We start from the raw sequence: 27,269 nt of genomic DNA, 5'->3' as shown, positions 1-27,269 counted from the left end.
CAAAAACAAAAACAAACACTGGGCTTCTCTGTCAAAGCATTTGAGGAAAAAAAAAAAGATGCTGCTGTATTTACAAGCCACATGAGAAACAAATATAGTTTCTTAAAAGACATTCACATCCAAAATGATGAAAATGTCTTTTTCTTGTTTATTTACTTAATATTTATATATTTTTACAAAATAAAAAAAATATATGAAACAAAAAAAAGCTAACAAGTCTGCAAGGATTTGAGAAGGAAAAGGAGAAAGCCATCGAACAAACAGGGACTACAGTACTTGTGTTTTTTTTATATATGTACAAGACAAGCTTATCCATTTAAATTTTTTTTAAAACGCACGGTACAAAAAGGAAAAAAAAAAAAAAAAAAATCACTGACAAAAAACCCATAGTACAATTCTGTCCATCAGTATTCAATGCTGCAGGTTTCCTTATAATGTCGGAGAGGCGGGGGGGGCAGGTGGTGGAGCGGGGGGGAGGAGGAGGAGGAGGTGGGGGGGCTTCAGAAACAAACAAAAATGAAACACACTGGAAGGCAGATTGGGTGTGTATTGGCCTTGGAAATCATTCTCAACATCTCTTGCAGAATAGATGGGACCTTTTTATGCAACATATTTATAATTCATGGGAACAGTTACTGTACAAGTGTTGGATAATGGTTTAAGTTTTTTTTTGTTTTTTTTACACTATGAAAAAATACTGTGCTAGGCAAAAAACAAAGCACAGTACACAACCACGGCCCCCGTGTGTACAAACATGCACGCAATCACATGACAAACACACTTTCCTCACAGTCCAAGCCAGTGAGCTCGCTTATATGTCTATATATAATATATCTATATTTGGTAAAAAATAAACTTCACAACTCTACCAATTTAGAGAATTGTTTCTTCAAACTTAAAATGACATAAAAATGAGGAAGAAGAAAAAAAAAAACATTAAACAGCAATTGAGCAAATTAATGTGTTTTGAGTATTTTGTGTGGGAGGGAAGAGTTTCCACCAAAAATTCCAAGAGTGGGGAGTTGAGGGTGAGAAATACAAAACCAGCCTGTCCCCCCACCTTCAGATATTACTTCATTCCTCCCCATCAGCAAGAAAAGAAAACAAAATGGGGGGAGAAAAAAAAGTCAAGGAAAAAAAAAAAAAAAAAAAAAAAAAAGACCGTACAGGAAACGTTCATTCTTTTAGAAAACAGTTCTATGTTACATACGAGTAAAAGAAAAAAGGGTGGGGCGTGCGGGGGGGTGGGATGGGGGAGTTAACACAATACAAATTCCCAACACTCAATATTTCACCTGTTGACGGTGTATTTCTATAACCATTAAGCTCTGACCTCCCCTCTCTTCTAAGCCCCTCCTGTCCCTCCCACCCATCCATCCATCCATCCATGCATCATTACAGTGCTCGTTCTCTCGGCACAGCACCTCCTCCGACCGCGGTCAGAGCTGCAGGAGTGCTGGGCCAAGAGACTTGGGGGAGGGAATCTCTGCAGGAGGAAGAGGGAGTTTATATTTGGAGACTGTTTGCGGAAGGAGTGATGAGCCCCCTCCCAGCTTCTGTCAACATCGCGGGGGCTTCCGACAGTGGATGTTAGTTCGCCCCCCAGTTGTAGCTGTTGTATGCCGACTTGTTGATCTGAGATTTCTGCTGAATGGAGGCGTTCTGGCTGCGCTGTCCAGTGCCGCTCTGTTGAGAGAGGAGAGATTTATGCGCTGGGCTTACTCAGATGTGTGCTGCTCGGTGACATGTTGAGCTTTTATACACACACACACACACACACACACACACACACACATACACAATGATTTATCATCTACAACTTGCATATTTGCAGGTGCATAACAAAAGACTGCAGACAGGGAAAGCACAGCGCTACACGGAGCGATGGCTCAACTAAAACTAACACAAAGTAGCCTGTAGAAGTCTATATAAGTCATTTTCCACTGCTAAGCTTTTGAGTATCCTCTCACTGTGCTGTCAAGTCTGCTCTGACGTAGAAACACACACCCCAAAAACAGTCAGAAAGCAGCATCTTCTATCATTACCGCAGTTAAAATGAGTAAGCTTTCAAAATCAGGTTAGTGTAGGAAAGAAATCTGATTACTGATCTGCTGCATGTACAGGTGGATTTAGAGTAACATGGTTATTTGCCTGCACTGACTGACTTATCACAAAATGCACTAAGAGGAGTAATCAAGAAGTCATATGGACTGACAGGAACTCATTGAAAACAGAATGAGTTACCTGTCCGTCCATATGACTTAATATGAACTCCTGAGTTGGTTTGTAATAAATAAGTGTGAATGTGAAACAAACCAGAACTAAAAAAGGCAACAATAAATCATCTTTTCCTTGAGTTCTGCAGATATGAAACCTACACCGACAGATGCAGATGGCACAAAAACAGAGACCCCGGACGAAAAACACGTGTAACTCTACCTGTCCGTCCTGCTGCAGGTGGTGGTGCAGAATTTGAGAGTGGGGTTGTTGGTGCGGCGCCAGGATGTGCATGAAGGGGGCCGGGGCGTAGCCAGCGGCAGCCGGGGGGTTGATGGGTCCCCCGCTACCCAAAGCTGAGGGCAGGCTGAACGAAGCTGTTGGCGTGCCAGCGTGGAAACCCTGCTTCTCAAACGACTACGGGGAGGAAGTGAGAACAAGAACGGAGGTGAACATTTTAGCTTGATTCAAACAACTCTACTGGTCGCGATTTCACTTAATATCAATGCAGCTTCAATTTTAATGCAATTTTATAATATGCACGGAGAAACAATACTGTCTACAGCCATGCTAGCAGCCCTTTTTTCTTTCCTAAAGCAATGCTTTAAGCTAAATGCTAACATTGGCATGCTAATATGCTCACAATGACAATGTTAAGCAGGTATGATTCCCAGGTTGACTGTATTAGTTTAGCATGCATGACTAGCACAAAACACAAAGTATGGATGAGCCTGATGGGAATGTCATTAGTTTTGCAGGTATGTGGTCATTAAGCAGAGTATTAGTATTATCCGAATATTTGAGAGAATAAATTGGAAAGAATCACCAAAATGATTACAATTCATCTTGAGGGGGACATGAATGTGTGACATTAAGAGTCATACTGCTTGCATGGCTAAAAAAATATCTTTTCCTGTGAGGAAGGACTTTAAATATTCATGTTGTCTCTGAATATCCAGAGCAGAGGAACTTGTCTACATCCTGTACTTACCTGTGTCTTTGTGTAAACAGACCCTGAAATATCAGGTACCCCCGTGTTGCTTGATGTCACAGAGACTCCTGCACACACAAAAAGAAACAGGGAGCAAAGTTAAGTCCAAAAACTGGCCAAACTGGGTACGTAAAAGGGGAAAACCCAGCAAACAAACCACGACCAGCCACATAGTTAGCTATATATTCTGATTCTGACCAGCATAACTGCAATATGGTGTATACTAACAACATCAAATCTAATATCTATAATTCTGTGGATTCTTAATATATTTAGGGATGAAATGCTTCAATTTCAGGCATTGCAGTCTGAGAAAAAAAAAGATCTTATCACTTAAAAAACAACAAAAGTGAATACCAGGAAATGTCAGGTGTACATCTATGACGGTCGAAGTTCATAGATGATTTCAGTAGAATTCCCCTTTAGTGGGGAAAGTGAAGAGAGATGAGGTAATGAGATGAAAAGGGATGAGATGAAGAGGAAGAAGGGTGAGAAAAAAAAGTGGTGTAGCAGCGCCTCAGTTCCAGTCAGCTACAGTGTTTGAAGTCTGACTGTATCTGGTGGTTACTGCTCTGGTTGTTGTTGCACACACTGACCCCCCGTATCACCATGGAGACGCAGAACAGGGTCAACTGGTGTGCAAAACAAGACAGACACTGGACAGGACACTCAAAACTTAAGATTTCATTCTAGTGGTGTTTTCGTGTTAGTGCCTTTAAGTCCCTAAAGGAGAAATTGAGAAAAAAAAAAAAGTCTAATATTAAGAGCAAGAGGACTAAACATTTGGAGAAATCATAACCAAATTTCTGACTTAGCACAGGACAGATTTTCAGCTTGTAAAGCAGAAATCCACCTGAAGGAGTGAGCAGTTTATTCTCCACATAAAATTTGGGCTGCAACTAATGACTATTATCATTACTGATGAATCTTCTGATAATTTCTTAATTGTTTGGTTTATAAAAATGTAAGAAAACAGTAACAGGTTTTGTCTGACCAACAGTCCAAAAACCAAAATCATCATAGATAAGAAAAATAAATAAATAAATAAATAAATAAACACAGCAAATATTTACATTTGAAAAGCTGGAGCCAGTGAATTGTTAAAATAGTTGTCAATGGACTTTATTGCTAATCTACTAAATGATTGTTTCAGCTCTACATAATTATTCTCTATGCTTTCCGATGGGGCTCCATTATCGATTAATCTGTTGATTATTCGTTATATATTATCTTGATTAGTCCTTTTGTCTTTAAAATGTACAGAAAATGGTGAAAAATGTTGATCACTATTTCCCAAAGCTCCAGGTGCAACATAAAACATCTTGTTTTGTCCCAACCAACAGTCCACAACCCAAAGATATTCAGTTTACTGTCAGAGGCATTTTCTATTATAGCATTTTTCCTTAAAAACAATTTATCGGTTATCAAAATAGTTGGTCATTAATTTTCTCCCAATCAACTAATCACTGAAGCTCTACTTTCCAACTATTTTTCTGCTCCTGACTTTTAATCACCTTTGATGGACTTAAACTAAAGCCCCTGTGATGGACAATGTCAGTGCGAATGAAAATCAAGCTGATGAAGAGCAGCACAGTATGAGAGTGAAACAGTGAGTATGCCATGTTTTCTGCTCCATACAATCACAAGGCAATCAGCATCAACACTTTGGATTTCAAAGTAATCGATAAAAAAAAAAAAAAAAAAAAACTTGCACTGGGTATCACTTCTTTCAGTCATTTTGCTCAGTTACAAATTCTCTTTAATTCTCATGTGATTCGTCATGGAAATGCCACAACACAAGAGTCCAGAGATCATCTGTATCAGAGCAGAAATACTGATGATCAAACCCTCAAGCACAGCTTTACAAGGTAAATTTGTTTTTATTCAGGTACCAGAGCTGTGTGTGGTGGAGTGCACACTGATGCAGCCACTTCTGACGAGAAGCTCTTCAAAATATTACATTCACGCACTGTCACAGAGCACAGTATTATTTTGTAAGTATTGTAGACATCTCGTTGTCCTTTCTCTCCTGGGTTACAACCTACTTCACACACAGGACAGAGTGTTTGCTTCTCTGGAAACCGACCTACCAGCAATGACAACATGAGTGAAGAGCAAGCAACACAGAAGGGGGGAAAATAAAAAAAAATAAAAATAAAAAAAGGGGACAGCATCAACCACAGTAACTCATCATCTGTTTATGGCAGTCATAACGCTTTTGATCTGCCACGTTTTTGACTCCAAACCTGATAATTATGCAGCATACCTGTCAAGAATATAATAACCAGATTAGCCTGATGATGAGTTGCTCTGGGAGAGAACAGGTAACAGACACAATGGCAGACAAGGCTTTTAAGAGATGCAGGCTGCATTGGACTGTCTAAAAGCGCATGTAGTGTGACGGGTCTTCCCACAGGCGCAGCTCATCAGCGATGAGGCAAAGGAACGAGAGCAAAGAGGGGGGGGGAGAAGGATGGTTGGTGACACAAGGAGGAAGACGGGAGGGACAGGGTTTTTTTTTTGTTTTTTTTTCTTTGTTGTTGTTTTAAATTTGGCATGTGGCGGCACTCACCGACTCCAGGCCCGGTGACAGAGCTGGCTGGCTTGTTTTGTGCAGAAGCGGCAGCGGCCACGGCAGTGCCGTATCCGCCCTTACAGAAATCCCCACTCCCTGAAGCCTGGCCCACATCCTCATAGCCTGCAACAGTCAGACACACAGCCGCAGCCCACAGCGTTAGACACACCAGGCAGGGGAGGCAGACCTGCCTCAGATAGCCTTTGCAAATAATTCATAGCGTTTGTTTTAAACTGTGTACCACATGGGCAGGTTTTACCGAGTTGTGACAATACAGATGGTGTCAAGCCCTCCAGGAAACACACTTAACTGACATCTGAATGCTTTGCTGTAATTAGCTGAACTTAAGACACCAACTGCATTGTCCTATGTGGCAAAGCCTGCCCATCCGTTACAACCAGCAGGTCAGAATCAACGCTAACCATCATTTGCAAGTACTATCTGACCCAAGTCTGACGGGAGGAGGTGGGGGGGGAAGTGAGGGAGCAGGCAGGGTGTGTGTGTGGGAGGGGGGAGGAGGGAGGGGAGGTGGAGAGTGAGCTTGAGTTGGGTGATGGCAGAAAGCAGCAGATGATGCAGCTCAGAACAAATAAGGTGCCCCCCGTGTGTTGTGACCAAAAGTGAAGAATTGAAGTGTGAAGATAAAATACAGCATCACTAAAAAAAATAAATAAATAAAAAGAAAAGTACATAACAGAAGGCCACTGAGGGAAAAACTCCTGAAAGAAAATGGGCACAAAGGGGAGTCATATGAAGAAATGTGGGAAAATGATAATGGGTGCTCCTTTGGTTGATGTGTTTGTGATGAATGTATGTGCAGGTGATGGGGTGTATGGTGAAGCCCTGAGGGGGCAAACTTCACTTACTGAAATGAGCAAAGCAAGCCATGGAAGACAGCAGGAGACCAACAATCTAACCCCTCTGTTATTTAAACTGGTATAGCCAGGTGCCACTGTTCAAGCCCCCCCCACTTCCCTTTCCCCCCATTCGGTTTATATGCAAGTCCCATAATATTGCATCATGAGAAGCCATTGAATAATAAAAAAAAAAGCAACGTTTTCTTGCTGAATTGTTGAGGCATGTTCCTTGTGTGCACAAGCAATGAGAATTGTGTACGAGATGTGAATGCATTTGCCATATTCGGACACAAACAAACCTGATCGTTATTCATGCTCTTTGGTTAAACTTTGAGGTCAACAGTTCAAGTGAGAATCAGCAGGCAAGACTGTTCCATAAACCACAAAACAACTGCCTTGACACAAGCATCATGTTTAAGCTTGCAGATGCTGCAGAGCTCAAATGAAATATGCACTCCACACCAATGAGCAATCAATGGGCTCATTGTGAGAATCGGCACAGAGTTATTGGTATGCAAGTATAAAGAGCAGGACCTGCATGACCCGTTAAAAACATGCCGTTTCATTATCGTTTAGTGTCTCACCAGTGCTGTATCCATGGGAACCATAGCCACTAGCCTGCTGGAAGGGTGTGGCTGATGCATTGACGCCGACATTCACACCGTGCTGCTTTGACGAGGTAGGAGCCACCTGGACGAGAAGACATTTCACATCAAGTCAGAAAAGGGAAAAAAACTCGACTAAACAGACAGATTGGGGTAGCCAAAGTTCGTTTTTAAGCGGCACAACAAGAAAAGACATGATGGGGCATCAAAATCCATGGTTTTAAGGTCAGAAAATATTCATATTTATATGAAAATGCAGCAGAATAGATTGAAGTCTAGTTAATTGTCTGTTCCTTGTAAGAAAACACTACAAACTCCAACTCAACAAGCTGACATTTGGATACTATAAAAAAAAAAAATTCTCACCGGAAACACAGCAGGACCGTACTGGAAGGTATTGGGCAGGCCTGGCATGCCAGTGTAGTATGGGAGGCTCGTGTAGCTGTAGCCAGGTGGCAGCGCGGGGTTGAGGAAGGGCTGCTGAGTGGTGTGATGCGTCTGGGTCTGATTTTGTTGTGTCTGAGCTAATGTTGTTGCTGGGGCCGGGGATGATGCATCACCTCGACCGAACTTTGATAAGTCGCCTGAAAATTGGGGAGGAGAGCAGATGACAGACAAGGACAGAGGTGGGGGGAAATTACTGCAGGTGTCAAAGTACAGAGATTGCAGGTGAAAACAAGAAAATAATCACATCACAGATAAATAAAGGACACAAAAGGCTTGTTGTGAGGTGGCTGCTTGTTTGTGACCACAGATAGGTGCGCTGTCATCCAGAGAGGCTCAGTTTCAGACAACAACAAAATCCTTTCAGGAAGTGAAGACTATCATAGAAAATTTGAAATAATAAATAAGAGATCTTGTCTTTCTTCAAAGGAATGGAAAGCACATAAAGCTTCTTCAGAATGCAAAAACTGCCCAACAGACACAGTAAGCTTAACTTTTATTATGCAAAAGCCGATTTAATTGTAAGAGGATGGCTCACCAGAATAAGGGTTGTTTGTCAGGCTGCCCTCTCTCCCAGTCAGTGCTGTTGTGGGGGTTGCGAAGGGGATGCTGTAATAATCCTGGAGAAGTGCCAAATGCAGAGAGAAAACATCATTTTCATGGGTCAAAGAATACTGAAAACATGTTGACAACATGAAAAAAAAATTACTATTACTTCTGGTTTAATTTTTGAAGTTGAACCGTGTTCACAAAAAATCAAAACTCACCAGCGGTATTCTTGTCTGCAGCATCTGTAGGTCATCATAGCCGTACACCTGAGGCTGAGACGAAGCAGGAGTTTTGTTTAACAGTTGTGTTATTGTATATCATGTGAGCACATGTAAAGCTCGGATTGTATTAAAGGTCGCACAGAGTTTGTCAAGAACTTACTGGGTAGGCGTGCAGTAGTCCAGGGGCCATGATGTATGGGTTGGGCAGTAGAGGGGGCACTCCGGGTGGCAGGTTTGGAGGTGCTTTCCCTGAATGCACAAGACCATGTAAATATAAATAATGCACAGATTTGCTCAACAAGCCAATGCTATTATATCTATAACCTTTTACACAACTATATGTGAAAATATTTCCTCTTATTTGCCAGTGGAAACTCAAAACAAAAAGTTAAAATCTCATTTGTAAATAACAACGCTCCAGCCACATTTCAATTGACGGGGAGATCTGTTGAATCAAACCACGACGTGCTACTAATTTCTCCCTGAACTGCATCAATAAATGACAAGACTGCATTATACCACGTGATAATCTGCACCGGCAGAGGGAGCAGAGAAGAAAACAAATATAATGTGTGTGTGTGTGTGTGTGTGTGAGAAAAAGGAAAAAAAAAAAGCTTCAGAGGAAAAACCAAACCGAGAGCAAGATGAGTCAGAATGATGGAAACACAGCCAGTGATGGTGATGAAATGGAAACCAATGCATCCAGCCCCAGACAAAACAATGTGCTCATACCAAATAAAGTCTCAAATTCTGTAATCAGTTCTTGAGCAACCTTTTTCTGTAGATGCACCACTATATCTTCATACAACCTGCTGAGACAACCCCTGCAAAATAAAGCTATCAAGACTACAGAAAGATACCAGACAATCCCCATCATCCTCACCATCAACCATAATAGCTCCGTAGCTTCGTCACCATAACCAACAAGCTCTCACAGGCAGAAGTAGATAAGAGATGTAATCATTTGTCAAATATATAGATCAGAACAACAAAGACAGATATAAACTCCACAGACGAGCTCTGCTCAATGTACTTAAATTATTTTTTCGGTTCTATACGCTCTTTAAAACTGACAGCCCACTTTACCAGCAAGTTAATCAGAATTGTGCAGCTCTGACACCAAATTACAGAGGCTACCATAAACTCACTGGTACTGCTACCTGTATGGTGACAGGGGCAAGTCAAAACAAGCAAGGCAGACAACATGAAGAGCAACAATAAACCATCATTTTCTGTTATTGTTCAGCAATGTTACAATGCATAATCTAGATGCAACATTGTCTGAAGGGGAGTGAATAAACAAGTTTTTTTTTTTTTTACATTGTATTCTTTCTTCTGTGTTTGTCTAACCTGAGGATGCTGCAGAGCTGCGTGTGGATAAGGAAGTAGCTGAAGAGGGAATGGTCGAGGCCGTAGAGGAGACTGAAACAGTGGCGGCTGCTGCAGCTGGGGCGCCCATGGAGGCGGTGTTGAGGCCCATGGCCAGACTGCTGACAGGGCCGAGACCAGAGGGGGCTGAAACTGTGGCAGAGCCCACCGAGGAGGCCTGAGGGGCGCCTAAGGACACCTGCGCAGCAGCCGAGGAAGAGGAGGAAGGGACCGATGAAGATGCCACAGCTGAGACGGAGGATGGGAAGGAGGAGGAGTGCAGGCTTGAGTCACCGTCTACGCTGGGGTGCTGTAGAGACGGAAGGAAGAAGAGAGAAAGATGTGGTTAGAATTGATGAGATTATATTTCCATTAGAGTGAATGGACATCTAATGTGTCCATCTGCCATCACAGATGGAAGGAGATACACTCCCCTGCGCAAGCATGTACACACAACTGATGGGTTTTGTTTGCTCATTCAATAGTCTTACAAATGTTAGACCCATGGGGTAGGTCCTGGTTTAAAAACAGACATGTGCACACAAAGAGCTCACCAGTAAGCTTGAATTAGATGTCCGGACTGAAGATGGAGCGTGGCTGTTCTGTTGTGATGGGAGAGAGCTGTAGAAAGATAGAAAAGTTCAGTGCACATTTCTTATCACATCTTGAGTTCCCTGAGAGGTCATAAAATATGATGCTTGTTAATGTCCTACTTTATTATGTGTGCATTAAATTAAGCATCTCACTTGTTGTGTTGAGGAGGGGGGATGCTGCTTGGTGGCATGTCTTCACTGTGCCCCAGAGCGCTATGGGATGTCTGATTGGATGCGGTCAACAAGGAGGCAGGGCCACTGTCCGTCAAAGTGCCCATGCTGGAGACTGATGCCTGCGTGACTGAGTCAGAAGTCGGCTTGACCGATACTGCAGAGCCTGCTGCAGCTGGGGAGAGAAAAGATTTAAGAAATGGCGTCAAGTTCAGTGTGATTGGAAAAAGTTTCCAAGATAGTTTCAACAATGTTTTGAAGAAGAAGAAAAAAAAAAAAGAGCTTTATAAATAGAAACTTACCTTCCACAGACTGTGTTGCTTGTATTGAACTGAAGCCATTCTGTAAAACCAACAATGAAGGTGAGCTCACAGGTTTCTATGGAAACAGTCGATTCATAAGTTGAAGGGTGTTGGATTCTTGGAAACAGTCATAAGAACCTTGTTTGATATGCAGAGCATATTTACAACAGGACAAGCTTGGAACCAGTAGTGCATTACAATGACCACAACCTAATAAAACAAACAAGCTGAAACAATGAGGGGAAATGATATCATCTACACTGAGTGTGCAGTTTCACTTTGACACACCTGAAACATGCTACAACTAGAGCCTTGCAGTTGTAAGCCTCCACCAAACAGCCAAGTTGCAGTTTACATCCGTGTCTGTCAAGACTCATAATATTTGTAATGAAGACTTTGAAGGAATTTAATAAAGAAAAAAAAAAAAAAGGCATGAAGTTTGACCTTTGACCATCAAATTCTAATCAGTTCATCCTTGAGTCCTAGTGGACGTTTGTGCAAAATTTTAAGAAATTCTCTCAAGGTGTTCCTGAGATATCATGTTTACGAGAATGGGATGTATGGACTGACAACCTGAAAACATAATGCCTCCGATCAGGGCTGTCACCAGTGCAGAGGTATAAAAAGTGTGTTGAATTCAATACTTGATCATTGGCTCCTGATATTTTTACATAGTACAACATGCATAAAACTAGAGTATCATCTCTCTTTACTGTGTATCATAATTTTACATTTCATGACTGTTTAAAAACCTTTGACTTTGATGTGATGTGTGTGAAGCTCTACAAATCTAAATCTAGCTTTCTCACAGTTAGACATTCACACTAGGTGTGTTCTGGGTTAAATCAAAGTTTAAAAGCTGCTGGTACTGAGTTCCACAGGACCAAATCCTCAGAGCACCATACTAACACACAAGGCCATATCACATGCTTTTATCAGTTTAAGTAAAAACGTGGGAAGCTTTGTCCTTACCTTGGACTGCATATCCTTCTGAGGGGAGGAGGAGACTGAGGGAGGGTAGCGCCGTGTCTGAGGCGCTCTCTGATCATACAAGTCCATCTGGCTGGAGTTGGAAAGAGCTGGAGTCGACTCACTGCAGATAGCGATGGTAGTGACAAGACCAAGTTACAGAACAATATAGTTTGTTCTAAAAGTTGTGGACATTAAATACTGTTACATGTGACATGTTAAAAGAACAACATACAGTTGCTCCTCTATTAACATTACACTTGTTCGCATGCTGGAACACCTTTACAAAAGTTACAAATGTATGGATCTACCAACCTGCTGGGGCTTGTGTAGAGACTGTTCTGGACCTGGTTGACTGGTGTTGTGGTGGCTGGGGTGGACTCATACTCTGGTAGCACTGGTTCTGACCCAAACTGCAGCGCCCCAAACTGAAGATTTAGGCCAGATATGTCTGTTGAGCCGGGCATCTCCACCGCCATTGCTGGAATCTGAGAAAGATGAAGAGCATTTTCAGCTTCAGGTAAAGCTTTCACCAGATGCACATTTTGCAGATCTGTGGGTGTTGGGGACAGACTGTTTGTATTTTCAAGCTTCCTTACAACCACCATACATGTTGTAATTTACCTTCGTTGTAATTGAGGTTCTCTTCTTCTGCTGTTTGAGTTTGTGTTGCTGCAAAGGCAGTGGACTGGAGCCCTGGGCATCTGAGGAACTTGGAGAAACTTGCTGACCTAAAGATGGGATTGCCGCCATTTTGGGAAGGGAGGAAGCAGGTGGAGGCACCACATGGGGTGAGGATGTTGTTTGTTGGGGCAAGGAAGAAGCCGAGGAGACAGAAGAGGAAGGAGGCAGGCCTTTGTCCTGCAGGAAAACATCCAACATGGACGAGGTTGAGGTGGCGGCCTGGTAGGGCTGCCGCTTCGTAAAGGGTGTATGGACCGCAGACTCTGGCTGAGTCTTCATATCTGGGCAAAGAACAAGTAAAAAGGAAACACAATTAAGGATATGAAGTGTTTCAACCGGGGGGATTTAGTTAGCTTGACACATTCAGATATTTTTCAGAGTAATTACTGTAAAGTGCCATCTCACCATATTGTCCCAGTGAGGTGGCACTGGTGTCCCAGGATGAAGGGGCTGTGTTGGGAGGTCCAGGCTGGGAGTGCTGGGCAGCCAGCTGAGCCAGTGCCTGGGCTGTTTTATACTGCTCCAGGAACTGAGAGCCAGTGGTCCCTGTGCTACCTCCTTTAGGATCCCCCACATCCCCAAAACTCTTGCCCAGCATGCTGACCTGCGATGTCGGTACATAATAAATGATTGTTAACGTAATACTGCAATTAACGGGGATACATTGTCATAATTATGGCGTGATATTAATGACCCTATTCTTTACATTATGTTAAAATCTAAAAGCCAGCATTCATGTACAAAGTTAATTTCAAAAAAAGCTTGTGTTTTTGTTTTTGGAGGGTCTCACCATGCTGTGCTGGGTGTAAGGGGTACTGGAGGATGTTTGGGAGAGTGGTACTCCTTGTTTGGAGTTGCTGAAAACCAGTGACTGGGACAAAGAAGGGGGCTGGGTGCCTTCCATGGGGGGGTTCTCTGTCTCTGAGGAGGAGGACGGGGGAGTCTTCCCCAGGAGCACCGCAAGATCAATCCTATAGAAAGGAAGAAAATAATCATTATGACAAGAAGACATTTAAAAATATGTGTCAAGTGAAGCAACATTCTATATTTTATTTATCGTCAATGAATCCAGTGAAAAGACAGATCCAGAACCAACAATGTGTTAGTGAGTCTCTAAATACTGTAAATACTGTCCAAGCACTTCCCAAAATTGGTTTCCTAAAATAGCTTTTTTGGTCTCACTGTGGAGAAAAAAAAAAAAAGTATGCACATTAAAAAAAACTCAAAACACTCACAAAACAGGAAACATGGCAGCAAGAAGTAGAATCTGCACACTACTCTGTTTGTGTGAATTCTATTTTTTGCTTAACCAACAATTTATTTTAAAAAGGTATTCAGTCACTCACATTTTAGAGATATGTTTGCTTACTTGTTACCGATTTAGCGTTAACCAAAGACTCCAATAATAAGTCAATCATCTAATCAGAGCAAGAACGATTAGTCAATTGACAGAAAACTAACTGCCAACTATTTTAATAATTTATTGTTTTGTCGTTCAAATTCTGTGGTTCCAGCTTCTTAAAAGTGAATATTTTCTTGTTTATTTTGTCTTTTATGACAGTAAACAGAATATCTTTGGGTTGTGGACTGATGGTCGGGACAAAACAAGACATTTTAGGTTTCATCTTGGGCTTTAGGAAACTCAGACATTTTTCACATTTTCTGACATTTTTAGACCAAACGACAAATTGATTAATCAGTAATGAAAATAATTGTTAGTTGCAGTTCAATGAGTTCGAGTTCAATGCTAGGCTGACGTAGATATGAAGTCCAGTCACTTTAACTACATTTAAAGTGACTTTATTAACTGGAAACAAAGCAAATGTAATTTATCTCTCTACCAATCATTTTGCTGGGAAGCATGAGTCATGCTAATAAGCGCTAATAAGCGACCCACCTCTGTCCTTTGGTGATGGTAACATTCTCTTGAGGCAGAGGCATGGACGCCACACTGGAAGCTGTGAATATCTTGGTCTCTGACAGCTGCAGAGGAAGAGACAGTAGAAGATGGAAGAAATGATTTGGATTAAAAAGAGATGCGACTGTTATGACTTAAGACTTTTCTTTAGAAGTGATCCATTTAGCTTAAGTGCAGAGACATAGCAGTTGCATGAGGAAATACTCACATCCTCATTCCAGTCCTCAGTGCCCCACTCCTCTGTGGCAGTCCTCCAGGCACCTAAGAGTCGAAGAGAAAATCAGTTCAATACTATCACGATGGGCAAAGAGAGCTTCAAACAGAATAAGGAATGCATATAAACAAGAGAACTGAAGACAGGTTTACCAGGAGCAGAGTCGAACTTGGGTGGGTAATTTGTTCCCTCTCCTGCAGAGTATTCCAACCCTGGAGAAGTGAGGAGATCAAAAGTTGAATATCATGAAAAAGATATGATTAACCTTTAGTCAGCTGGACACACAGACATGTGGACACTAAGACCCGGGAAGATACCAATATGTCTGGGATTTGGGCATTTGTGCATGTGCATGCAGCATCAAAAAGCGAGCGTCTTTTGAACACAAGTGAAGCTTCCTTTCATCTTTACTGCAGGAGCTTCTTTAGGATGCTGAACTTTTTTTTTTTTTTTTTTTTTTAAACTGTTTGGATGGTAAACAGATGCATCATTGATAAGATTACCCTCTTTTATTAGAGGGTAACCCTTCCCTAATAAATTAACTTACTAGCTCCCTCCTCCATCTCCATGCTTCCTGTGTTGTTCCAGGTACTGCCCCCTCCATAGTTTTCTTCTGTCTGGGCTGGCTCAGCGTAGTCAGCGGGGTTGAATGTTCTGGGGAAAAAAACAGCGATAAAAGAGTTGAGTTGAGAATTGAGTGTCTGCACTGACTGCTGAAGGGCTGTCAGCACTACTAAAAAAAAAAACATCAACCAAAGCAGGATGCCCTCACACAAAAATCTGTTGTTTTTTTTTTTTTTTTAAACTTACCAACTAGGGATCAGAGTTTTGAAAGCAAAAACTGACCCCAATTTAGATTTTCACACTACTTCTGATTTAGTTGGTCTTGTGCTTGCATATTGCGCTATAAGTACTGTTCAAATAAATCCCCAGTACTGCCGTTATCACTGGCCTTTTAACTTAATAGAGACACTTCAAAAAGAAGTGACTGGAGGTAGCAAGAAGAGGGAAAGATAAGAGAGTTTGAAGTGAAACCATTACAGTCTTTGAGAATATGTACAGTGGGAGACATGCAAATGAGGAGGAGTAAGCAACTAAATACTGTTTTGCTGTTCCTCAACAACTCTTTCCCGGTACTTCATGTCTTTCATTAATCTGACACATCCATGTATGCTGAGAGAATTACAGCTGGTGCAACCTAGCAACATGAAGACGTACAACACTTTTCTTTTTAAGTCAAACCAAGCCAAGCCAAGCAGCTTTCTGTTTTTTTTTTTTTTTTTTTGGTCTAAAAAAGATCCTTCCTGTGGAAATCTGGAGGCATTTATGGCTTGCGTGAAGAGATTTAACATCAAATTTCAGGAAGGTCATATTAATACCATATCCTGTTATGTTATCCTGAATGAGGAGTAACTCTTTCTGTTTTCATAATGTCTTCTTGTTCAATCATCCTGTTTTATGGCACTCAAATGTCTCCCTACAGAAAGCAAGAATAACAGACACACCAGAGGCGATGCACTCACCTCTCACCTCCTGCAATATCATATCTGGGCCCCTTATCAATCTGGCTTTAGAGGGAAAATAATGGCAACAATTACAAGAAGCATAACAAGTGAAAGTAAAAGATAAAGCTTTTTTCGTTTTTTTTAATACCACAGTCCATTGCAGCGGCGTAAGCAAAAATGCCTTCGATTTGCCTGTGCTGGTACTAGAACAAACACTCTACACCTGTCAGTCACTCTACAATGCAAGGCAAGCCAGTGTGCTTTTAGTCATGGTGGATCAATAAACAAGCCAAGAAATCCAACAGATCAGATGTATACACAATGCAGCCACAAACAGTGTTTATAATGATAGATGTTTGGCAAGAGTAGTAATACTTTTCATTGATGCGGCGTATCCTTAAATAATCTGCTGCTTCAGCTAAAACCCATAACTGAACAACCATTCAACCAACAAGTCAGCATTCAATAACTCTTCCACTGAAAGAACAATCTCCGTCTCAATCTTATCTTCAAAATCTTATTTGGTTGCTTTCTTATTTTCTTTAAAAGAAGTGAAACATTCAACCAATAAAAAGGGATTTCACAGCACTGAAAAAAAAAAGAGGAGGAAACCGTCGCCGTGGTACGAGCAGAAACAACTGGCTACGTAATGAATAGAGCTGTGTTCTCTTGTTCTTAGTAGTCACAGTGCAGAACATCTCTTTTACACCATCGGCATTGATTTATGCAGCCATGCCGGAGTCGGTGGCCAACATCACTCTGCATATGACACCCAGACCTCCATATCATATAGCAAGTTTCACTATCAAAACAACAGTCGGAAAATCTGATGTTAGTCTGAGATGCATTTCAGATAACCGGCTTAGCAGTAATTCATTTGGATCCTTCGAGTTGAGAATCAAATTCAAGGCTTTGATACAATTTTTGAAAACACATTTTGACTCAGTGAGGATGAGCCACAAATGTATGTTCATTAAATGAAAAGAGTCACAATAAGAAACTCTGTTGCTCTGCAAGGTGAAAATAGACAGCACCCAATATATTATGATACTAAACAATGAAGACTTTGATCAAAACAGAGTTGTTCAACTGGATGATGGCTTTTAAACAGATCTTAAGATTGAACAGATTTTGTACTGAATGAAAAAAGTAATGTTTTTGCAACCATGTGAACCCAATCTTACAATGCCAAAATTCAGATCTCTGTTGTGATTAAGTAGTTAGCTACTTTGTTAAGTAGTAATAATGGTAAGTTAACTACAAAGATATTGTGTAATTCCACAGGTACTTTGTGTAGCTTTTTGTAGTTTGTGTTGCCTTTCTGCTCAGTTATCTAGCTAGTATTACCTATTAGACTAATTACCAGTTGCACATATTAGCCAATTAGTGAATGAGTTGATGAGCATGTGTCTGAAGTTATTCTGTTTTCTGCATCACTGTTAAAACATTCTCTCTGAAAAAGAACAAAAATAACACATTTGGCCTACAGCCAACACTTGTGGATAACTGTTTGATCTTATTGATCTCATGTATCTATGATATTCCTCCGAGCATCGTAGTCATTTAAGGAATGAACCAACTTCAGGACAAATTTCTACAAACAGCTGATCAGTGCTGAAGTAAGGTACCCGTTACGCTTGTGAGCTCACAGTATTCACAGTATTCACAGTATGCTAACATTTCTAAACAGAACATGTATGTTAAGTGGACGGTACAAGCTGTTGTATCATCATCATCATCATCATCATAAAAAAAAATAAATAAATAAAAAAGAGAGCTACTAGCACGAGCTACCAAAGACCCCACACACAGATGCCCACAATGGTTTTATGACAGTAATAAAGTGATCAAAGTTCTTATCCACTTCCTTGAAAGCCAAGTTTCCTTTAAGTCACCGAGTTTAAATGACACTAAAGCCAAGCTGGTAAACTGTCTGCTAGAAATAAGAAGCAAAAGCATTCACAGAACTGTTGACTGGAGTGGAGTGGGGGGGGTTAGGTAACATGAACACATCTTGGCTAGTACTGCGTGCAATTGCAGCAAGCGCTCAGTTCACCAAAACAAGCTTACAAACAAATTTAAAAACAAAAACAACAAGCTTAAAAAAAACAAATTTATAACCAGTCTGAAACAAAGCATGTTTTAGTGTTCCTTGAGATATCAAAGTCAATATCTGGGTCCACACTTAAAGAATATGCTTACAGCTGTAGGACATTTTCACAGGACAATATAGGCTAAAGCTTCCTTAAAGACACATGAGGTTTTGTAACCTCATTGTTATTGTGTACACTACTACTACTTGAGCAAACCTCTAAACCACAAAAAAGCTTTTTTAGTTTCATTCTGGTCATGCTTCTACCTTCTGAGCTTTATATTTATGACACTGTTACCCTAATTCTGAAGTAAACATTCAGTTCCTTTCAGAGGAAGAGAAAATTATATTAAGGCTCCTCTTGGGAGGGAGCGACTCGGCCGTTGACCTCACTAGAGAAACCACATCATGTCACATGCGCTGCTTCAGCAGAACCAAACAAGAAGATTTAAAAGATCCATAACTGCAGAGTAACATATTACACCTTACTGTTGATCATCAACAGCAGGATATTAGTTATGACAACTCAAGTCCTACTACAAATCAGCCACTAAATCACCACAAAAGAATGCCATCTAAGTTGAGAAGTACTTCCTCTGTTATGACACCTACCAGTGAAGCTGCCAGTGTAAGATGCCAACTCATCAGCTGACATGTTATTAACTGCGCGCACACACGCATACTGATACACAGAACAGGCAAAACACAAGCTGAATAATGCTAGAGCCAAGGACCAGAGAGCAGAGACTGTTCAAAGTTAACCAATTGGGTTTCTGACACTCTACTGAGTGGGACTATCCAAATTTCACTTTAAATAAAAATGTTTAGACGCCGTGCGCTCTATGGAGAGAGGTATCCGGCCCACGCTGTTCCATTTCATTGGCTGATGTATGTCCTCCCTCCTTTGGATTAAGGCTAAACAATAGGCTGGGGTCCTGCTCTCTGGTGACCATGGCAACAGGTAAAAGTGGAACAAAAGGCCCTCTGGTTTTAGGCAACGCAGGTGTTCCCTTACCCCATGCCCTGCGCTGAAAATCTGCCGCCTCGCCGTCCAGATGCCCCTGGGGAAAACAACGAGAGCCAACTTGAGATTCTAAGTTTGACAGTTATTGTCACAAGAAATGACGGCCACGGTTGAAGTAAAAATAAAAAAAAACGAGATCCTTCCTCATTTTGAGGAGATACATTTCTGTCACCAAGAGTTCCACTAAAAGGATTACAGCCACTTACCAACAGCCCCTCTTCCTCTGCCCCTTCCCCTTCGGCCTCGCTCTGCGCCTCTTCCGGCAACTCCGGCCTTTCCTCCATCCAAGCCATTTTCCTGACCACGAACTGGAGTTATAAAGAGAGAAAATGTGTTAAACTAAAATGTGTTAAAATATGTGGTCCTGTATGAGAGCCCAAGTAGCCCTTTGTTCAAAATGAAGATGGACGACAAATCTCTTGCTGGCCATCGTTTCATAACACAGTTAGAGATAAGAGGGGTCTACTGCTGTGTCTCAACTGACACTGAATTAAAAAGGGCAACAAACATGAAGGAAAATGAGCTGTAACTTCCTAGTTTCAACTAATGTGTTGTTGGCATAAACAGCAATGTTATTCTATATACTCATCGCAGCATGGGATAATGGAGCTGAAATGTGTCTTTATACTACTCTAATTGGTTCAACGTGTGTTTTCAATCACAAGAAAGTGCCATTTTTAAAAGGCTCATGTTTTCTTTCAGTAGTTTTGTGGCACCTGTGAAACATTTTAACTTCGTCTAACAGACAGTAGCCACACTGTTCCCACAAGTTAACAAGCTACTGTTATGCAAATCTGTGGCTCACAAACTGCAGATAAATTATAATCCATGTGTTTTACGCCTCTCTCGCATGCTCATGCGTGGGTCACAAGAGTGCAGCTTGTTTTGATCAGTGAAAACAGTCCGAATTAACAGGAGAGGAAATTATCTCATGTTGTAAAAATGAAGCTTTTGTGTTGCAAAATTGGTATTTTAACTATCCAGAGCACAGTGATGCTAGAAAGTCCCCCACAGTCATAGTAACAATGCAGACCCTAGACAATTAAAAAATAAAAAATAATAACTCAAATTGAAAGTACAAGTAAAGCAACAGTAAGAGCTTGGTTTAAAAAAAAAACAAACAAAACAAACGCTCACACTCTCGTCCCCTGCTGGCTCCACGGCCCTTGCGTGGAGCTCCACCTCGACGACGTGCTACATCTTTCTCTCCTCCTTTCTCCCTGTTCTCTTTTCCTTCCTCGCCGGTCTCTGCCTGGCTAGTCTCCTTCTGGCCTGACATGCCCTTCTTCTTCCCCACCATCTCCCAAGAGTCCTTAAGGAAGAAATACAGACAATGTTACACCTTTGTTCCTTTAAGTTCAAGTACTGCTAGACCCATTGACTTTACACCGAGTCAGCAAGAAAGAAAACATTCAATGAAGAGAACTGATGGCCGGTTCAAGTGTGCTCGAAGACCTGTGCCGTTACAAGAAGACATTGACTAGGTTTACATCCACAAATATTATTCCGAAAAAGACAATATTCCTACTGAGCTGTTTATATGGCTAATGAAAATGAATATTCTACTGATATTCCCGTTTACATGCAGAGGGTTCGTCTCTGCTCCAGTGGGAACGGGAATCACAAGATTTCTGCAGGCAGTAAACCAGCGAGGTGAAAAACATTAGTGAGCTACTACCTGATATTTATATGTGATACTGATATGACTGATATTATAAATTTATAGTTACAGGCACATCCAGTGGCTAGGTTGTCCCATAATGTTTACTATACTGCTGAGTGTTTTTGGTGCATCACACCGAGTCGTCACCGTCAGTCCGTGGCTGGATGTCAGGATAATAACCAATCCCCCTCTGTCCCTGTCGTGGAGAAGGCCCGCTCTGTTTCTCCAGCCCGCCCTGTACATCTCTCGACTCTCCTCTCATTCCTCTCCTCTGTCTGCCTTCCTACTCCAGCATGTCATTTTTGCCTGCGCAGGGGTGCGTTACACAACCAGCCCGTCATGCATCTCTATCCCGGCCTTGCAAACTGTTGGCTAGTTGGTTTGTTTACAACGCACAGAGCTGACCGTAAGCAGGCAAGAGGCCGTGTGTCGCAAACTGCGGTAAAAACCCCGTCTGAGATGCATATTCTGAATGCGATGTATATGTGTCCAAAGAATGCCCCTAAAACCGGAGTAATATCAACATATCCCACATGTCTTAATTGGAAAATGCTACATTAGGAATAAGGTTTAACTCAGAATATCCAAACGGAGTATGCTGTTTGCTTGACCTGTATCAAATTTGGAATATTGTCATTTTCGGAATAATAGCAGAATATTAGTGTGCATGTAAACAAAGTCATTGTGTGACAAAAAGTTGTGTGGACTAGACATGGATGTAACTACTTTTAATTGCAATGTGAAAACAAAAACAAATTCAGTTCTACTTGTCGGTAATTTCCCAGCAAGCCATATTGAACCAGCTCATTTTATCCACTGAGCCTGTATCTTGACAATCCGAGACCTTATCAGGTCTGACTAATGTGGTGGCAAGACACATTTCCACTCTTTTCTGGTTTCAGCTTCCTCTTGTGTTCTATTTATTACATTTATATCAAAGCTTGAATGGAACCATGAGGGCTCATTTAGTTGCAACACTTGTGTAGTGAGGCCAATTCATACAGTGCAATTAGTCATAAATTTGATTACTGTATTCACCTCTCAACCATTTAGTTGATAAGATGCAACAGTTTTTCAAGTTGTTAAAAAGAATTTATTTTTACTTATGCAGAAGTGACATGGTGACCAACAGGGAAAGTACAGAAATTCGTTTACAGTTTACGACTTCTTTTTCTACCTTGTCTTAACAGGGAAAACCCTGTCTCTGTCAAGGTTCGTACAACACTATACTTTCACAGGAGCACTACTCGCAAAGCATTCACTGTTAGGACCATATAATAGTTATCTAACCCCATGTAGCACTGATTTCTCCAGAATCTGGCCCTCGCGGCGCTAAGCCCTCACACAAAGCCAATACTCACAGTGTCTGGGCTACCCTCCAGCAACACGTTAATGGCTCTGTTGACATCCCCGTTGCAATCGTGCAGTGCGATCATGGACTCGTCCTGGTCTTTGCCTGTGATGTCAATCAGCTGGAAAAAAAGAGGAGTGGAGTAATGAGACACAGAGGTGACCCCTGGCTTACACTCTTGGCATCTCATTTAGAAAAAGGCTCTTATGCAGACATATGGAGAATGCTTGTTAGAAATTATATTTCAGGACATAGCAATGTGCAAAGGTAAATGTTGTTTCCACCACTGTGGAAAATATGTAAAAGAAAGTGTGAACTGTGAAATTATAATTTCAGTAGAGGGTCAGAGCTGAAGAACAGCAATTGTCCTACCAGAAGGGATTCAGTATCTTGGTATGGACCCTTCATGGCCTTGAACACATGTAAAATGGTTTAAGTCCATTTTCTATACAGACTGTGACACCCTGCCCCATTAAAGTTCTTTGAAATTATGGTAAACTAGTCTGCAAAACAAACCAAACAGTCTTATCAAAAGGGTCTTGATGACCTGTTTACAGAGTTAGATGATCTGCTTTGTTTGCTTTTTGTTTGTTTTTATTGTGAAGCACTTTGTGACTTTTGACCTTAAATGACATTTTAGCCTCTTGTTTTGTTTTTTTTTTACTGAATCATTAATGGTGGACAAACCTAATTTGATTCACCACCAGATTCTTCACAGCAAAATAAAAACAAGCCACATGGGTAAAATAAAAACATTATCTGGCTTGAGTGAAGATAGGTAAACAAGTGTAAACTTATCTTCAATAGTCTGAAACTATAGAGGTTAATTTGGTAACAGCAGCCAGTAATATTCAAGATATCAACTCACAACTCAACCCACCACAAACCAAACACAAGGGAAATAATGGACCAAAAAGATCCTGGGCCATGCCCCTTCTTGATAACTGAGGGAGAAAGAGGTTTTCCCATCATTAGAATAGCTAAAAAGAAACAAATTTAAATCTTAAGGCTATCCCCAGTACAATATGATTTTAATAATCGTTCTTGAGACGGATGATTTAGACAATCCATCACCATTGCAGCCTTATTATAATTTCTAGAATGCTGCGTCACTGTCTTTCTGCCCTTGTTTGCATCTGACACTCCAAATATGCAAAGCATAATATAATACTCAAGCACACTCAAGACAAAACACAATAGATGTGATATTATATGTGCCAGTGCTATAAAACGAAGTAATGCTTTACTGTTTTCAAAAGGAGCAATAGAAACTAAACAGGGAAGCCGAGTGCTGATGAAGTGTTACAAAAGGATGCTGTGCGTCTTCTCACCTGTTTGACCTTCTCTTCAAAGTCTGCATCATTGTGGTCTGAAATCATCTGCGCGAGTCGGATCTGCTCTGCGGTAGCCTGTTCGAAGAGGAGTGAAACGTCAACTATTGTGTCGACAAAAAGCACAAGATTTGTATTCTTGTGAAAATACGAAAAGGACAAACTTGTATTGAGACATCTACGAATCTCAAGGTCCAGTGGATACTCAAAAATTATGATCAACTGACAAAATTCAAAAACTTAGTTGTCTAGACTGTAATATTAATATGGTAACACCCTACTAGAAATTGGAAATCCTCACTAATTTCGATGCAGCAGTGCATTAAATACGTACAGAACAATAAATGTCATAGTCTGCTTTGCCTCTGGCTGGCAGAAATATGCTCACACAGAAAAATCTCATGGGAACTTGTAGGATCTCACACCAGCTAGTATGTGATAGTACACATGTTAAATTACCTGAAGGGATATGAGATTTTAACAAAACACAGATGTCAAAAACACAAAACCTGACTCAGTAAAGTCATTAGCTGAAAAATAGTGAACATGAATTGTACTCTTGTCAGCAAGTTAGAGCACTAGGCTTCCTCGGAAAAAAAAGAAACAGAAGTTAAGCTTTTAACTTACATTCACAACAGGACTAAAGTTCCCCTCTCATTATCCCTGTACTTCTTTTCAGAACAGTCATAACTACACCTATTTTATCCCATCTTACAATAAGCATTGCCGTCACAGGTTACTGGCAGTCTCCACATTTGGACCAAATCTGTGATCCAAGGACGCTTCAACTGCGTCATAATTATTACAGATCTGCGATGTTATCTGGTCAACTCAGATCAGTGCAGACTGAAACTATAAATCCCTTCACACTATCAGATAATCTGTATAATCAGGTTTTCCCTTCCTGATTATCAAAATATTGTGTTAAAGTAACAATCTCGAAGATCTCTGGTTTGCTCTCTTTAGTGACACCTATGGTGATAAGCGGTAATTGCAGATATGTTTTTGGACCTCACTTCCCAGAGATCCAAACAGTGACACCTGTGTGACGTCAGTAACCGTTTACGCGCAACACTAGCAGAGACCAGAAAAAACAGTGCGCCGCCTCACACACGAGTGAGCTGAAGAGCGGGTCTGTTGTATTAGCTCTGCCTACCCTCTCTGGCGGACCAACCGCTGCTGGGTGATGAAAAAAGTGTCACTAACTGTGCGCCACTTGTGATTTGTCCCGGGAATGTTGCCACCAACACCCAGTATGTAATACTCATAACACTGCAAATGCAAGGGCTTTCATCAGTGGGCCATAGGCGCAATCACCATTGTGTTACCTCATTCAGCGATAGATAGTGACATAACAGACATTTATTTGAATGGAAATCTTCGAGATTATTGCTTAAACAGTCCTGATTATCCTGTAGTCTGTTACCAGCTTTAGCCTACTTTTATCTATATTAAAAGGCTAAGTAATAAGGCTTCGGGCATCTGTTTTCATAACATCTTACACAACAGTAATACGAAGCAGTTAATGTAAGCCATCCATATAGTATTTCAAAGTGTCCAATTGTTGATATGTGGTATCATTTCAGCTGCTTTGTAGCCAGAAACTTTGAGTCATGTTTTGTCCATATGCATCCCAGCTGCAAATCACTGCACCTGGGATGTGTGACAGGTGTGTGAAAGTGAGGGTACCTGAGGCCTCTGCTTGTGCTGTGTCTGGCTCTGTGTCTGGCCCTGTGTCTGCTCCCAGCTGCCCCGGGCTCGGTTCCCGCCCATGGACGTCATCATTTACAGTATATACAAATAACAGTATTTACAAAGGAATAACACCTGAGGAGAGAAGGATGAGAGAGGCGTTACAAAGAGCTATGACCTACTTATGTCATGAACATGTCTGGTACACTTGAATACAACTTCCTCAAACTGTCTGGTAGCTTATTGCCTGGTGGAGGGAAGCCAGCAGTGGTATCAAGAAGACACCATCAGTTTTGTTTCCAGAGACGCCCAAGACAGACTGGAAAACGTTGAAAATTACGTTTTTGAGCCATTTTCTAGGTCAATGTCTGAAACCAAAGCCAGCCGCGGGTTTGACCCGGGAAATAAGAGTGCCAAGGTACACTGAGTGCTGCTGCACACAAGGCTTATCCGTGCATAACATTAGCTTACTTATTTACCTCTTTAGAACATGAAACAACGCTTTCTACATCAAAATAGCCTTCGCGGTGTTGAATGAACCTGTATTGTGAAATGACAGTATAGATAAGACTTGCACTGTACTGAAATGGGAGAGACTAGATGCACATATAGTGAAGACAGCCAACATCATCTCTGTTTGATAGCAAACTGTTAACCTTGCTATCGACAGCGGCTGCTTAATCTTGCATACGTTACGTAAAGAAACCCGTCTGCACTAGCCCACAAACAAGCCTAAACCCAGGGCCCGTCGAACACATCCAATTCTATTAGCCAGCCACATGGCCAAAAACGCTAGCCAACTAGCTAATACTTGAGGGGAAAGCAGCCACTTCTGGATACTCGGTGGGCTTCCGCTTCTCTCGGTTTCACCTCATGGCGACAACGAGGCTAACTGTAACAGCCGCCAGCTAACCAGCTAACTAAGTGCCGATTAACAGGCTACACGGCACTGAGTTGTTAGCGTTAGCTGACTTAGCTTGATAGCCAACAAGTTAATTAGCTAATCAACAATCACCGATCAGTGGAGCTTTCATGTTTGGCCAGTAACACCAAAAACGCCCATGTTGCCACTAGCTGTGTCTGCTAACGTCTGATAGCTGTGCTAACTTAACGAACAACCGTCGTGTCGCACAGCTAGGAGACGTTAGCTTACTTTAGCGAAGTGGCAGCTTCATAAACTGCAACATCCACAACCTGTCGGGCCCCGGTGTAATCTGATGGCTGGGCTCTCGACGTGGAAAACACCGAGGCTAAAGACAGGCCTACAGGCCGCTAAAATGAAAATAAATAACAGACGATACTGACCAGAAACCCGGCTCAATATTAAGACACCGCTACACAACCGACCGACAAGTGGTCACGTTGTCGACCTTCCAGTCGGATTTAGGAAACAGGATATAATTCCTGAACACCGAGTTGATACAACTTAGTTGAGAAAATATAACGAGCCGACTCGCTCACACGATAAGCGAGAGACTGTGTGAATTTACCTGTTTCTTTTCCACTCTGACACCACGGAGAGCTGCGTCACGTGGTTCACAGGGGCGCTTCGAGGAAACTGGACCCACAACATGTGATCACACACACACTCATAAAGCTTTATATTATCAACAGAGCTGTGACATGGCAGGACAAGGGATGCAAAACAAATATAATAAACTAAACTGGCAAACAGAGGCCCGTGAAAGGCTCATATCATAAATATATACATGTATTTACAATATGACAGTCAACAAGAGTGGTGGAGCCATGGCCTGCATATTTAATAATACTTGATAGTACCCACTCATTGATTTGTGTTTATTTCATTTTTATTATATGTTTTAGCAGGGGAGAAAAACAGCAGAGCAATGTAAAACTATTACTAGACAAAAAGCAATAAAAATATAAAACAATACAGGCAGAAAAGTTAACAAGTTAGACAAAGAATATT

At 41.4% G+C, this 27,269-nt stretch overlaps 1 protein-coding gene across 7 annotated transcripts; it reads right to left on the bottom strand.

Moving 5' to 3' along the window:
• Positions 1–527: 527 nt before the first annotated feature.
• ubap2l (ubiquitin associated protein 2-like) lies at positions 528–26,928 on the bottom strand. 7 transcript variants are annotated; one of them, XM_067612712.1, is made up of 30 exons: positions 26,827–26,928; positions 25,334–25,471; positions 23,645–23,722; positions 22,324–22,434; positions 20,437–20,611; positions 19,506–19,607; positions 19,291–19,336; positions 16,202–16,246; positions 15,226–15,332; positions 14,831–14,890; positions 14,673–14,725; positions 14,444–14,529; positions 13,337–13,517; positions 12,952–13,150; positions 12,487–12,827; positions 12,178–12,350; positions 11,866–11,986; positions 10,894–10,969; positions 10,574–10,766; positions 10,382–10,448; positions 9,810–10,137; positions 8,620–8,708; positions 8,457–8,510; positions 8,228–8,309; positions 7,612–7,829; positions 7,225–7,330; positions 5,781–5,906; positions 3,209–3,276; positions 2,440–2,634; positions 528–1,686 (listed from the first exon to the last, which is right to left on the bottom strand). In XM_067612712.1, exons 2-30 carry the CDS (start codon positions 25,427–25,429, stop codon positions 1,591–1,593), a joined length of 3,672 nt encoding a protein of 1,223 aa, XP_067468813.1. In that variant the 5' UTR covers positions 25,430–25,471; positions 26,827–26,928; the 3' UTR covers positions 528–1,590. The 7 variants fall into 7 exon arrangements, with proteins under 7 accessions (XP_067468813.1, XP_067468812.1, XP_067468814.1 ...); XM_067612711.1 differs by lacking the exon at positions 26,827–26,928 and adding an exon at positions 26,642–26,820; XM_067612713.1 differs by lacking the exon at positions 26,827–26,928 and adding an exon at positions 26,642–26,820 and having other exon boundaries at positions 10,894–10,933.
• Between the last annotated feature and the right edge of the window lie 341 nt (positions 26,929–27,269).

Source organism: Thunnus thynnus, chromosome 15 (assembly GCF_963924715.1).
Source record: "Thunnus thynnus chromosome 15, fThuThy2.1, whole genome shotgun sequence".
NCBI lineage: Eukaryota > Metazoa > Chordata > Actinopteri > Scombriformes > Scombridae > Thunnus > Thunnus thynnus.
Note: the sequence above shows the minus strand (reverse complement) of the source record. Positions and strands in the feature narration are given on the sequence as shown.